The 15527-nt window shown below is 47.3% G+C and overlaps 1 protein-coding gene across 2 annotated transcripts; it reads left to right on the plus strand.

Moving 5' to 3' along the window:
- Positions 1–5339: 5339 nt before the first annotated feature.
- Positions 5340–10328, plus strand: LOC120677625. Of its 2 annotated transcripts, none has more exons than XM_039958778.1 (6): positions 5340–5477; positions 6609–6839; positions 7066–7260; positions 8196–8428; positions 9161–9946; positions 10094–10328. In XM_039958778.1, exons 2-5 carry the CDS (start codon positions 6659–6661, stop codon positions 9734–9736), a joined length of 1185 nt encoding a protein of 394 aa, XP_039814712.1. In that variant the 5' UTR covers positions 5340–5477; positions 6609–6658; the 3' UTR covers positions 9737–9946; positions 10094–10328. The 2 variants fall into 2 exon arrangements, with proteins under 2 accessions (XP_039814712.1, XP_039814713.1); XM_039958779.1 differs by having other exon boundaries at positions 5357–5477; positions 6614–6839.
- The last annotated feature ends 5199 nt before the right edge of the window (positions 10329–15527 follow it).

Below are 15527 nucleotides of genomic sequence, written 5' to 3' on the forward strand. Positions count from 1 at the left end.
TTAAGTGCAAAAAGGCCACGGTTGACCGTTTTCTGACTAGTTGACTTGGATCCGATCTAATTTGGACCGTCTGATTTAGATCTGACGGCCGCAAGCGGGCCGGGGCTGAGCGGCGGCGCCGGCGCCGGCGCATAGCGCCGGCGGCGAGGCTGGGGCGGCGGCGCATCGCCGGCATGGGCCGAAAACGGCCGTCCGGGATCTATTTCGAGCGCGGCTGGCACTGGGAGCAAGAGCGCGGCGCGGGAAAACGATCTAGGGTAGCTGCGCTAGCTGAGGCGGGCGGAGCAGAGCTTGCTACGGCGCATGGCGGACCAACGGCGACGGAGAGCTCTCCCGAACGGAACAAAGCGGGAGGGAGGGATAGAAGCGGTCTGCAAAGTTCCTCTCACCACAGAGAAACTCCGGAGCGGCGACGTCGTCGAGGAAACAGAGCGGAACGGCGGCGGGTTCGAGCTCAGACGAAACTCGACAATGGCGGCGGCGCGGCTAGGGTTTTGCGAACGCGAGAGGCGGCGGCTGCGGGTTTGGTGGGTTCAAGGGTCGCGGGGCGTTGCTTTTATAGGGGCGGAGCTAGCCCTTGGCGTGCGGGCCACGCCGATTCGGGGCGGCGCGCGCAGCGTGCTCCTCCCGGACTCGGGGAGAGTCCGAGTCCTCCCCGAGGTCGGGGATGACGGAGGGGCCCCACGCGACAGAGGGAGAGAGGGCGCTGGGCCGGACTGGGCCAGGAGGCGGGGAACGGGCCGGCGCGAGGAAACCGGGCTGCGGAAAAAGAGAATGGAGAGCGAAGGCCTGCTGGGCTGAAAGTGTGAGGGGAAAAAGAAAGCCTTTTCATTTTTCTGAAATGAAACAAACTCTTTCAATTTAAATTCAAGCCCAAGGATTTGAATTTAAACTGAACAACAAGCAAATAAAAATGCAATCCAGCATGAAATGCACACACTTATTTTCCTTATATTTATTTTATGGCTAACTATTTTATTTAAGCTTGCGATAAATGCTCTAAATTCAAGATAAATTAAATAAAACCTTATCGAGCCTACAGAAAATCTAACCAAATTTATTTAGGTTCCTAATTTGAAAATACAGGTGTTACAAGTATCTATCGTATTGTTGTATAAATAGTCAAAGTTGCACTGATGTTGACACAAAATTCGATCAAACATCACAACACTAGAGCGTGTGAATAATAATAAACTAATCAATGGGAGAGAGAGAGAGATGTCATTTGGTGCCATGTGTGTAAAATGAACATAATTGTAGTAAAGCAATGCAACTTTTACTTGTGTGGCATCGGCTTATCACAATTCGACACAACTTATCGCAGAAGCTTATATTATATTTGGTTGATGGACTTATATATATGTTGGATTTGATTCTCCAATGGAAAAACACAATTAAATTTGTGAAGTTCAGAATCGTTATGGCATGAACTGGAATAGCTTTCCGTAATTAGGTCTGGAAAAGAAACAGGATGAGTTGTAAACAAATGGCAAAAAAGAGGAAAGGATGAGACTTGTTACGTGGCAAGGGTCACTTTACATTCAATCAAATATTCCCCGAGATCACATCATCTTGTAGAAGATATACAATAAAAGTTGATTTTTTGAAGAAAATGAAGTAGATCTTTTGCGTGGAAAATTAACATGAAAGATTAAACTAGTATGAGCTAGGAAGGATGAAAGGTTTTTACAAGTTGTTGCAGATCGACTTTATTTCTTTTTTGTTACAACAAGATTGGACGATGCTTCATTCTTTAGGAATTTGAAATTAGTATCACACAACTATAAACTAGTATTACAGGTTTTTAATGGAGTTCACCTCTGCCTAAATATGGCGGTTTTTATTTCTAGTTTTTCCACTAGGTAGACCCTCCGATCCATGGAAGCAACTACTCCCTGACCATGCATGCAGGGGCGTAGCTAACGGCGGGTCTAGGGACTCCCACAAATAATGGAGCCCCCTTGAGCTCCTCCTTTATTTTTGAGGAGAAAGAATGAAGAAGAAGAAGAAAGAAAGAGAATCTTTTAAAAAAAAGAAGAAAGAAAGAAAGAGGAACAAGAAATTCAGCCCCCCCACCCACTTTCTATTCCAGGATCCGCCACTGCATGCATACAAATTGAGCATGCGCTTGTTTTTGGTCGGTGCTTTCATATTATGGCCTGCCGGTCAAAAAAAATGCAGGTACTGTATGTGCTAAGATTATTGAGGTGCTCGAGTCCTCGTCGTCCACGGAGCACATCGAATCTGCGTGACAAGTCAGCAAACGCATGCGCGTGCCTGACTTTTGCGCGTCAGGTGTTCCAGGATCAGATACAAGCGTGCGTCGAGACTGTCAAGATTTATCCCTCTTGCATTGCAGATACAATAAAATCCATCGCAGAAAAAAATCCATCGCAGAAAAAAAAAATCAGCAGTAGCAGTGTCGTTGTACCTATGTCCCGTACCATCTTTTCCGGATCGCTCTGGCCGGCCACCTCTCGATGGTGCACTTGTCATAGTGGCTGCAGAACCAGCAGTTCGTTGGGCTGAATCATGTCAAGGCCCAGCTAGAGGTGCCTGCTGCTTTCTTCTCTTCGGCCTATGCCCCATAGTATCAGCCCAGCCCAATCCGCATGCCCTCTGGGCCGAGCCATGATATGTTGCATGCAGAAGCCTGTGTAAAATCCACCACCGCCTCCTATCCCATGCGTGGTCAGCAAATTCTCGCAAGAAAGTCGCTGGAACACCTACGATTGTCGCGCATTTACATGGGAGAAAATTACAATTATAAAACATCAAATAATAGGCTTCGTAGTTATAGAACACCAAACATCAATTTCTTTCAAACAACATTTGAAATATTGACACAATCACTGTGTTCGCTTGGCTGTAGCTGATGGGTGATGCTGATTTGTTATGAGAAAACAGTACTACTGACTGGCTGGTAGCTGGTGGCTGGTGCTGATTTAGTATAAGAGAACAATACTGCTGGCTAGTTGGCTTACAAGCCAAGCGAACACAGTGATTGTGTCAATATTTCAAATGTTGTTTGAAAGACATTTGATCGTTTTAATCCATTTGTTACACAAAAATCTATGTATTTTGGCACCCTACGACCCTTTTGTCCTTCTATACCATGGGGCATAAATATAACAAAAGTTGATCTGGCTGAGCGGTTTAATAAATATAAATTATAAGTTTGGTCTGGCAGTGTACAATGCAAAGAAGGCGATCCTAATAGTTTCCAATTTCCATGGTGGGGCAGCGCGGAGTTGAGTTTTAGTTCAAATTCAACAAAGATTCTAAAACGAAAAACCAAATTTGGAAGCTCCTCTCCGATTACTTGACCATCTGATCCTCGCCTGTTCGTTCCGTCATTATTTATAAATAAATAGTTGGCCACCCAAACACTCGATAAATTTTCGATTCATAGACAGGATTAACCAAACCGGTGGGAACCGGTCCGGTTTGACCGGTTACCGGTCAAACCGGTCCGGTCCGGTTTCGGTTTGGCCCGGTACCAAACCGGTCCAAATTCAAAATTTAAATTTCAATTTAAAAAAATAAAAAAAATTCTAAAAATACTTCAAGGTGCGACGAATCTAATGGTGTCAAATCTTCTCAAAAATTCGTCTATTTAATATAGTTTGCAGGCATATGAAGTTAAATCAAAAAAAGAAAAAGAAAAAATGGGCCGGCCCATTAAGGCCCACCGCATATGTCGCCGGTAAACCGGTCAAACTGGGAAACCACTTTTAAACCGTCGGATTTTTTCGGTTAAAACATCGGTAACCGGTCAGACCGGACCGATAAACCAGTCAAACCAGTCGGTATACCGGTCGAAACCGGTTACACATGTGCTTTTGAATTTGGATTTTAATTCAACCGGTTTCCACTGGTTTCCGGTCAAACCGGTCCGGTAAACCGCTACCGGAGGACGGCGGTTTGACCGGACCGGTCAATTTTGTAAACCCTGTTCATATACCGTTGCTTACCAGGGAAAGTCCGAAAACAACGCGAGGCCCGATTCTCGCCGCCCAGAACTCAACCGACGCGCTTTTTCCTAGGCTGCCCCTCTCCCCGAGCGCCTCTCCCCCTAACGCCCCCTACCCGCCGGACTCAGATTGAGTGACATAGGGTTGGCATGTCACAATGTGACATTTCCTGGATCTCAGCCTTCCAAAACGAATCCAGGGGCTCCCTTTCGTTGGACCCACATGAAGTGAATATTCTCCATCTGAGCCTGACAGACGGAAGACGGAGCCGTCGGCGCTCGTCGTCGCCGCCCCCAATCCAGCGACGCTCAGACTTGCCGATTCGGTCGCCCGCGCTCGCATCCCTCGGACACCGCCGCGAGCCAGTTGGATGCTGCCGCGGGGGGTGCCAGCCGGGATGCGTCGGGCCCGCCGCGGGAGGCTGCTGTCGCGCCTGGCCGCCGGCAGACCGGGCCGCCACCGTGGGAAGGCCATGCCGCCACAGGTTGGGGCGCCACGAGGGGGGACTTCCGTCCCGCCAGCCGGCTGCGTTCCGGGGAGCAACTCCGGGGAGGCGTTCGCGGGCGAGCTGCTAGCCGCCATGGGTGCCAGCCTCTCTCTCTCCATCCATCCGTATGACGCGATATAGCCCAGCCGCCAGCGATCACGTCCGGCTCCCACGCAGTGGACTCGCGGTGGACTTATGGCAGCTTCCAGGTCTGTATACACGGAGGTGGCCACTGACCTGGAAATCCTGGTGGATCATTACTTGTTTCGTCTCCATAAGGTAGATGCAGATTCTGTTCTTTTTAGCTACCTTGTCCCCCCACTGCACGAGTTCAATTGGTTGATTTAGCAGCATGAATTTTGAAACACATCTGACTGATGATTTATGAAATTAACTCGGTTTCTTAGTGTTGTTCTGTTCTCTTCTCCGTTTCGCCATGTGCGTTCTCGAACTCGGCTGTGTTCCCTCTGCTCTCCCAGTGCCTGCTGCTGCAGGCTCTCTGCGCGGAGTCCGACGCCGTCGAGATGCCGGGCTTCCTCGGCAGCGCTGAGGCGTTCGAGGCCTGTGCCAAGTTCTGCTACGGCATAGCCGTCACGGTCGGCGCGCACAACACTTGCGGCGGCATCCCACTTGCGGCGGCATCCCACTGGCTCGCGGCAGCGTCCAGGGGATGCGAGCGCGGGCGACCGAATCGGCAAGTCTAAGCGCGTGGGATTGGGGGCGGCAACAGCGAGTGCGGACGGCTCCGTCTCCGTCTGTTAGGTTCAGATGGAGAATATTCGCCTGCGTGTGGGTCCAACAAAAGGGAGTCCTTAGATTCGTTTTGGAGGGCTGAGATCCAGAAAATGTCACATTGTGACATGCCAACCCTATGTCACCCAATCTAAGTCCCTACCCGCGGCCCCTCAGCGCGCCTCCTCCCTACTCCGGCGCGTAGCCCATAAGTGGCGGACCATCCAGAAGGATCCCGAGCTCAGCCCAGTCGTCTCTCGTCCCGCTCCAACATCGACCTCAAGGTACCTTCCCCTGCACCTCTGCCGCCGCTCTTCCTCAGAGGCGGAGACAGGGAGGCGGACAGGGGCCTGCCCCCCTAGTCCCCAAATCTACATTAGAAATTTAAATTTTGATTAAATTTTTATATAAATTTATATGGTTGGCCCCCTAACAATGGAAAAATTAACTTCCTGGCTCCGCCCCTGCTCTTCCTGTACCCTGCTGCCATGGAGATATCCGCCCGCGTCCTCCTGATTCGTGCCTATGGTGCTCGTGATGTTTCGTGCGTTGTCTGGTTTCTGAGCGTGTGGTGCTTTTCCCCTGCATCTCGGCCGCTCTGTTAGCTGTGTGGTGGTTCTAGGATGCTTGGTAGTTCCCCTGATGCAGTTTCGTCGGTAGCAGATTTGGGGCATTCGAAGACGAGATTTTGAGTTTTGGGAACTGATAAGTAAGCTAAGGTTGAAATGGCGGCCCTCTGCTGCGGCTGATTGGATGCTGTGATGTGATTTTGTGCCCAAGGACAATTTGAGTTGTCCTCATAGTCACGATTCATTGAACAGTTGATAATCCTATGGTCGAATTCAGTGCTGCTGGTCACATCTATTGGTATATTTGTGATATTAATCTATTTGATCTAATAGTAGTATAATTATGTCGTCAAGATACTCAAAAAATATAAGAAATATTGAATTCTGCTCGTATTCAGCAAAAGATGAGATATCATCAGTCTCAAGGGTATTTCAGATATTTTGCCACTCAACTCAGAGAATCGACTCAAAATAATCAGAACTACCAAACACCCAGCTAGGGGTGGTAATGGACCATGGCCCTAATGCTCTCTTCACACTCCTACTTGGCTTTTAATTTTTTTAGCTCACAATTGAATAAGATTAGAGCCCGATCCTTTTAGGGCCTGACCTTTAGATTATGTAGGCAAAAAATTAAGGCCATTTACCAACCCTACACCCAGCTTATCTAGGCAGCCGATTCTCCAGACAACTGGCTTATCTCAGAATTCTGATTCTCTAAAAAAGCGAGGTCCATAAACGTGGAAACAAACAGGGCCGATATTTCAGCTGGGGATGGTATCAGTGTAATCGATTCATCATCTATTCATTCACATGGTTCCACTAAGAGTGCTTGTTTCTTCTCAGGGCAGTCAAGATTCTGGCCATATAAGTAAGACAGTCCGTTATCTGTGAATATGGGCATGCTTCACTTGGCCCTTGCTAGTATGGCCCTTCAGTACTCTGGCCTCGCTCATGAAGGAGATGCCGTTCAGCCTGCTTTCATCGGTCACGAAGATGACGTTCAATCTCTTTTTGCCGACGAGGAAGATGACGTGCTTAGTGATACTGATTACGAACTACCTAAAGCTCAAGAACGTATGCTATCTGTCTCTCTCTGTTTTTTTTATTGTACTACTTACATAATAAAAATGTGTCAATGGCTTCATTTGAAAGTCCCACGCTTCAAACAGAGCCTAAAAGAAGCATCTGGTATTTGAAAAATCCTAGACTACAAACTTTCAGCATGATAGGAAGTTTTCAGTGCCTATTCATTGATGAAATATTCAATTGTAATTGATAATATATGCTTTCTTTCTATCAGTGGCAGGATTTATTGAAAAACTGGGCCCAGTGGAACACGAGGAGAGACTAACCTTGATGAAAGCTTCTTTTGGCATTCCATTGGAGCCTCTTCTCGGCCATGCCTTTCATCCCCTTCCCGAATGCTCTAGAGACCAGAAACATGTTGGGGATCGAGTTTGGCATGAGTACTACCGCATGAATAGACTTTTAGAAAGTAAGTTAGGTCTACCTCCCAATTTTATACATTCCAATATATTAGCTTATCTTTACATTACATTTTTTATGATTTAAGTTGGTGGTTCTAGAAGGTTGCTTCACTTTAGAGCATCTCCATCCGTCTTCCTTTTCCCAATAAACTATCAATATTGAAAAAAAAAATATATGTTCTAGTAGTTTCCCGATACTTCTCCCATTCCCCAATAATATTGGGTTGTCCCAATACTTCATCTTAATTCCTCTCAAATAAAGGGAGAAATTTTGCTCTCCCAATGTGTTAGTTGTATTGGGATAAGATTTTTAGGGAACTGTAAAACATCTCCCCCAATAATTCATGACAATGATATTGGCACATCCCAATAACACTGCTGGAGATGTTCTACCACTTCTCTTAGACCTATTAGTATACATTGGTTTATATTAGATTATTAAGCTTTAAATTTTCATTACTGATTTGAATGTCATTTAGAATTGGTAAGGTATTAGAGTTGGTGAGTACTTGGTGTATAGTAAATAACTAGAAATGAGCAGCTAGTGGGAAGTGTGGGTGTACACCCCACAAACCAGGTTCAAGTTCTCTTTAACTTGAATTTAGGTGCCTATTTCTTCTTGTTACAATGTCACATAGTTTCTCGTAGATTGGTGGAGTGTTTATTTTTTATAATAAGACATTATCCGTAAGAGTAAATTTGATTAAAGTACACCTATATGCAAAAGGTAATCAATCTCACAAAACTTCGACAAAAATTTCACACCTAGGAGTTTGCTCTATTTATCTTACACATAATTCAGGATATAATTGAGATCATCTTGATTTACATGATAATATAATCTAATTCACAACCATATAACAGTATCATTTATTTTAAACCTCATCATTATGCATGGTCACTTCACTAATACTGATCTCTTTATGTGTCCTTTTCATTATAGCTAACTTGCCGGCGATGCGCTACACCCAATGCAATGATCCAAGTGCTGGGCAACAGTGTTTTCATCGTCCTACCCCTATTCTACAGATTTTCAATGTGAAAGTCCAAACATGTCTAGCGGATGTGACCGGTCGAGTCGAGGTGTATGGGATTGTTGCTGTCCGTGATGATGAGGACTATTGTCGTAATTATCTTTTCAGCCGATCTCGAGAAAATCCACTAGATATCAGTCTTGTAAGTAATCTATAACTTTTGTTTTGATGTGATGTTTTGGAAGTAAGGATCTTTAATTACACTAGAAATTTGTATGAATACCATTATAGAATCTACTAGTTCCTATGTTGATGTTGGATTTTTGGGTTCATAGATTATCTCAAAACACTAGGTTAGAAATACACTATACAGAACATTAGGGATATTGTGCTAATTCAAAACATAAAATTATAAATATTTTTCCACTTAAAGTTAAAATTACGAGCTGTTGTAAAAAAAATCAAGTTGCCTTTGGGCTTCTGTACTTATTTATGATCCGGGGTGTTGCAATATTAAGCACCAATTTTGGTGATTTTGTTTGTATAAACAATCCTCCTATACCCGTTTTTAGAACGTCTAGTGCCAAAGTCACTGAATGAGTAAGTCACCAATCCACCATTTGACAAATCGGGTCTCATATTAGATATCATATTCTATATAATAGAAATATCATAGAATAGACATAGAATTTTTTGTTGGGAAATTCGAATGAATCATTGAGTGAAAAAGAAGCAAAGAATGACAAAAGAATATGACTAGACTGTACCACTTGGCTCGGCTATACGATTGGTTCAAAGTAGTGACTACTAGACCCACACAATTACAGTGGTCGTACAACTCAACCGTACAGGTCACAATGTATAGTTATTTCCACATGCAAAGATGTGAAAGTGAAACAATGTTTATATATTCTTGCTTCTTACAAACTTTCAGACGGGTGGCTATCTTCGCTTGTTGAGCCCTAGAAGAGGCATGTCCATGAAATTTAATTGCCTGATTGAAGTTGATATTAGGGTGAAAACACTGGGAGATGATGGTACAGAAGACAAGACTTTGGCTGATGGATGCATGGAGTTCGTCGAGGGTCGAATTTATTACGAGAGGTTCTCCAGATGCTCTATGAGCGGTCCATATGGTTCTGTGGCTTTTGATTATATTATTTTTCGGGAGGGTTTTGACTTAACCATAGAGCTGGACTTGTTGGAAGTACCCGAAGGCGGTTTCAGCATGCAGATGTGTGGGTACACCACTGCTCAGAAGAACTATTATGCTTTCATTGACAAGAATTGTCGTGACTGTGACAGCTTCGTCAGCTCGACCGGGAAATTCCTGCAGTATTTTGTGGCAGCTGTGCACATTGATGACTACTTTCTCGTGGACTTTGCAGAAGGCAAATCACCTCTTATTTTCAAACCAACTATTCATGGAAGCGAAGAAAAAGAGTACTCTTTCGAACACGGCGCTCTGGTGTCCGTCAAAGTGTCATGGTCCACAGTCTGGTACATCTGACAATGTAATGCTTAAGTAGCAGTTTATGTTTTAGATCGGCTCTGCCAGACAAACAACAAGATGGCTGATCGGCTTCATGGAGCCAATAGAAATTGGTATGTTGATAGTGGTGCGACGAACCCACATCCCCAGCTGAGCTCAAGAAAATGACAATGGGAGACAAGTATTCCGAGCATGACCAAGTACACACTGCGACTGCGAGTGGATCAGGTATACAAATTATTAGTAACATTGGTCATCCAACTTTACAACCCTTCACGTGCCTAGAGCCCAGAAAAAAGTCTTGCATATGTACATTGTTTAGCTGCTGATACTAATGCATACCTTGAGTTAATCCATACTTTTTTCCTTATGAAGGAGCGGGCAATGAAGACAAACTTTCATCAAGGAAGATGTGAAGGAGGTCTCTACCCCCTTGTGGCGAGTTCTTCAGGAGCAAGTCAAAAAATAAGCTAGTCTTTGAAGTCAATAAGCCATCTACATTGAGATGGCATAGTCGTTTAGACCACCTCACTTTGCCAATTGTTAAGAGTGTTCTCAGAAACAATAAACTTTTGTTAATGATGATAGTGTTGGTTCAGTTTGTGATTCATGCGCAAAAAGTCATCATCAGCTTATTTTTTCCCTCTGATAAATTGGTGGATTTATCACTTCTTTATTACTAGAAAACGATCGGGAAAAAAGGGGCCGTTCTTTTTCCAGCGAAAGGAAGTGTTTGCCTTACGTTCCAGGCCGCTTAATTGGTGCAAAGCTAGCTCAGGTAGAATGACAGTGTTTCATTGTTTTTATCACCACAGGTCAAGGCTGCACGGCAGTTTTGAGAAGGCCGTGAATTAACTTCCTATCGCCTGTCTACTGATTTTTTTTTGCATGTATTTTTCTCAAATATCCGGAATCTTCCGTCAGACCGTCACCTATCAGGCTATCACGGCCTATATAAAGGCCGGGCACCTCTACCTCCTCCCTTCACCACACCAGCAAGCACTCTCACCTGTAGGACAAGAGTTTTGGTTCCCTAGATGACTCTTGTGCCCGGTGGTTTGCATTGGCAATGCCATGGCTTGAAGCTGCAAAGGAGCTATAGAGATCTCCTATTGGCAGGTAAGCATAGGTTACGATGGTTTGAGATGTGCCTGGCTCCCTGTATGCCACTCATCTAGAGCAACAACTCGGCTCCTACTGTTGCCTACAATGGATGGCGTGCACGGTGCCAAGCATGTCTCTATTTCCGAGCTCCTTCTCGTCTCGCCTCTTTTAGAATTTAGTTCTGGTGCATTTTATTGTGGTTTTTGTATGATGTATATACTACCATTGTTCTTTCTATGGCGATTGCGGGCTCCGGCTTGGTGATGTATGATGGTTGTTTTCAGGGTGTTCTAAAAGGCTGTCTTTTCTTCCGCATTCAAAGGAATGCCTTTTAGTTTCCACTGTTTATGAATGTTTTCTGGTGTTCTTGTATTAAACTGAAATATCAACGGAAGATTTGCATGAATTCAATCAAATATTAGTGCATTGTTTCCACACCCACGTCCACCTACACAATCAATAGAAACATGGCTAGTCTTGATTGTTTTGCAAAACGAAATACTGTGCTCATGCATATTTCTTTTTTTGTTCTTTTTTGCTTTGTATTGAGCGTTGCATATTATCAATAGAGCAAGACCGCCTTGCTTGGTTCCTGGAGTTTGTGCCAAGTTATGAAGAATGAATTCAAATAATTTGTATTTGAGTATTTTGTATTTGAGTGTTTCACTCTGCAGGATACCAAAAGGCAGCTGGCAGCATTTCAGGAGTTGATCCCGTATTTGAAGAGCTACATGGTTTGCGGTTTTGAATCTTCACTGTGTAGTTCAAATGTAACTGTTCCATTTTGTCAGCAAAAAAAAAAGAGCTGATCACTGGTTTAAGTGATGTTAGTTCCACATCTGCATATCCGAGCAAATCATACATGTACAGTATATAAACAGTGTATGGAAGTCTGAATTCAGTCCAAATTTGTTCGTAATGTAATCTGCCAATTACTCTGAGTGCTATCAAATCACTCGACATTAGGTTCAGTCTGAAGGACTGTAAACTGCAACTTGCCAATTACTACTCCGATCGCAGAATCGGCATGTGAAACCGCACTGTTCCGTGTCTCCTCTCCCTCTCTCTCCCTGTCAAGAAATTAACTGAAGAAGATGGCTGCTGCACAACATGATTGAGCCACTTCAACAGTTGCCCATATAGTAGTCGCCCTGAAAAAAGCCATCCGCAGATGATTCAGGTAATGGTCGGCGTACCATCACTCACCGAGGCCAGCCGGCTGTCACTCTGACGGCCGCACAGTTTATATAGCAGTAATTGTGTGTACCTCAGATGTGTGCCATATGGTCTCACGTCCCATGTGCAACCCTACCTCCAAACGCATGCATCCATTGGTGCAGGGGTTACTGCTCATACTGACCAGGCAATGCACACCGTCTTTGTTCAGCATATCATCAGGTAAAGAGAATGCAGAAGCAATGGCCACTCCCTTCCATTTCTCAAATCCGGGATCCATATTGTTGCTACACATTCATCCGTTAACGGATAAAAAGTCCCGGTCGGCGTGGCGCCTACCATGGCGTCCCTTGAAGAAGAGTATCTCACCACCAAGGCATCAACCATGGACAACCTTCCATGCATAAGGAATGTGGATCCGATATAGATACATGTGCATATAAACAAAGGACCAGGATGAGGGTTCAGCACCAGGCAGGCAGACACAGCTTCTCCATGTGTGAGGCGGTGAGGCCAACAACCATTCACCGGAATTATTGGAGGCCAAGCCCTGGCGCCGGCAGGCTTGTCGCCCACGTCGAGGTGCCGACACGGCGCTACACGTCACGACCGCTGAGCTGGCGGCATCGCCTAGGCCTGCGGGGTATTAGAGATATGTATAGCTGACTTGTCTTGTACTCTAAATCTACTTGACTCTTACTTGTACATCAAGCGCTATATATATAAAAGGTCACCCCCCACAATGGGTGTGTGGTGTTTCCCCCTCTCGCTATCTCTCCACATGGTATCAAGAGTCCGGGCCCTAATTCCCTAACTCCCAACCCCTCCGCTGCCCTAATTCCCGTGCACCGCCACCCGGCCCGCACGGCCACCACCCCACCCGGCCCGCCGCCTCCCTGGCTGCGCCGCCCCAGGTGCCGCCTCCTAGGTCGCGCCGCCCCCCGGCCGCGCTGCCCCTACGTCGCGCCGCTTCCCTGGCCGCGCCGCCCCTAGTGCTGATCAATCTGATCCAGCGCCATGTCGACGGATTCGTCCACCTCGTCGGCGTCCAGCCCTAGCTCCGGCATCGGCACGACGCCCGGCTCCTCCGACTCTGTCCTCCCGGTCTTCATCAACCCGTACACCTCCGTCAACGTCAAGACCCACGTCCCCATCGAGCTCGACCTCCGGCTGCCAAACTACAACAAGTGGAACGCCTTCTTCACCGCCATGTGCGGCAAGTTCGGCCTTCTAGGACACATCGACGGCACCATCACGTCCCGTCCGACTGATCCCACCTGGAATCAGCCGGACGCTTGTGTGCGCAGCTAGATGTACGGCTCCGTCTCCGATGGGATTCTTGACCTCGCCATGGCGCCAGATCAGACCGCCCGTGCTCTCTACACGGCCATCCGTGATCTGTTCCAGGCGAACCAGGAGCCGCGCGCCGTCATCCTGAACCAGGAGTTCGCCTCCTTGTCTCAGGGCGACCTTCCCATCGAGGCTTACGCCTCGCAGCTGAAGCAGACTGCTGACGCTCTGCGCGACGTCGGTCACCCCATCCTGGATCGCCAACTGGTGCTCAACCTGCTGAACGGCATCAACCCACGCCTCGCCAACACCGCCGACATCATCGCCAACACGAGGCCACTACCGACCTTCACCGAGGCAATGAACATGCTTCGCCTGAAGGAACTTCGCCTCGCCAACGACAACAAGGTCGCCTCCAACACTGCCCTTACTGCCTCCACGACGGCAGCCTGCACCTCTGCGTCCTGCCGCTCGACGTCCTCGCCTGCTTCGCAGCCCCGCGGCGGCGGCGGCAGAGGCAAGGGCAAGGGCAAAGGCGGCAACGGCGGCAGCAGCAACGGTGGCGGCGGCGGCGGCCGCAAGCAGTAGCAACAGCAGACGGGCCAGGGTTCCCAAGGAGGAGCGCGCGGCAGACCCCAGCCCGCCGGCCCATGTGTCAGCTTCAACCCGTGGGCCTGGGGCCCACAACAACAGTGGCGCCCTCCCATGGCGCACTTCCCTCAGGCTCACACCGCCTTCGCGCCGCCGCAGGTGTCGACTCCTGCGCCAGCGCCCGCCGGCTACCCTGCACCAGGCCCTTCCATGATGGGCGCATGGGACCAGGCGGGTCTCATCGCCGCCCTCAACCAGATGGCGGAGCAGCGCAACAGCCCTTGGGTCCTCGACACTGGAGTGACATCTCATATGTCCTCCAACGACGGTATACTTCTATCCCGTCTTTCCCATTCGCCGTCCTTCATCACAGTCGGCAATGGAAATTCCATACCAATTTCTTTGTCGTGGCACTTCCAGTATTCCTATAGCTGATTATCTTTTTCAACTCAATAATGTTCTTATCGCTCCGCATCTTGTTCGTAACATGTTATCTGTTCGACAGCTTACTCGCGATAATAACTGTTCCGTTGAGTTTGACGCTTTTGGCTTCTCTATTAAGGATCTGAAGACCAAGACCGTGATTCTTTGCTGCAATAGTGGCGGGGATTTCTACACCATTCCACCCGCCCACGCCAGCTCCTCCGCAGCCGCCTGTCACGTCGCCTCTGCTTCGTCCTCGCTGTGTGATGTAGACGCGGCCCGATCTTCCGAGAGGTAGGGTAGATTCGATTGATGGAGTACGTGACGTTGGCGATCCGACTTCTAATCAGACACGAATTCGAAGCCTGCAACCGTTACACCACCGCTCCGCTAGTTATCAACCAAGCACAACTTGATTGACCTCGCCGAGAAGGCTTTTCCTGCAAGCGAATCGAAGAACACTAGCAAGAAAGGATAAACACGCAATCTGAAATTGCAGATGTGAATGAAGCGAAAATCAAAGTGGGGTTCAAGAACTCGATTCCAAAGGACTAATCGACACAGTGGAGGAGATCAAGAACGGGGCCCTGGATCAATGTATAAGGACTTGTCGCCACAGATACAACGATGCAATGTCTGTTCCTCAAAGGAAAACTCAAGACTAAACAAAACCCGAGTCTAAAAGGCGGCGGCTACTGAGTTTATATCCTAAGAAAGGTCCTAGGGTTGCTGGTGGAGGCCAAGGGGGCGTCCACCACTTGGGCCAACATGGTACACGGGCCAACAGCCCAAAAGACGGCGGCGCAGCGCCCTGACAGATTCTGGACGTCATATTGTTTCGGCGATTCCCGTCGACTCCGAATGAATTTGGGCCTCAAACCAGTGCCATTGGAAGATCCTTGAAATTATCTTTCCATCCATATAAAGAGCATCCAAAACGAACTCCGTATGCAGCATGGGCGTTGATTTTGGTGCGGGTTGTTCCTGGACTCCAAAGCAGACTCAAACTCGACTTGGATTGGGCCTCCAACTCGGCTTGGCTGCCCTTGCTGGTCCACCACGCCTCCAAACTCCTCCCCAACGTCCTCTTCATCATCTCCATGGTTTCTAATAATAATTAAATCATTAGGTAGTAATTTATTCTCAAATCTAGATGACAAATTTATTTGGAACGAGCTCACCTTATAATCAATGGTCATATCCGAAGGTGTCGTGCTCTCATCAC

This window comes from Panicum virgatum, chromosome 6N (assembly GCF_016808335.1).
Source record: "Panicum virgatum strain AP13 chromosome 6N, P.virgatum_v5, whole genome shotgun sequence".
Lineage (NCBI taxonomy): Eukaryota > Viridiplantae > Streptophyta > Magnoliopsida > Poales > Poaceae > Panicum > Panicum virgatum.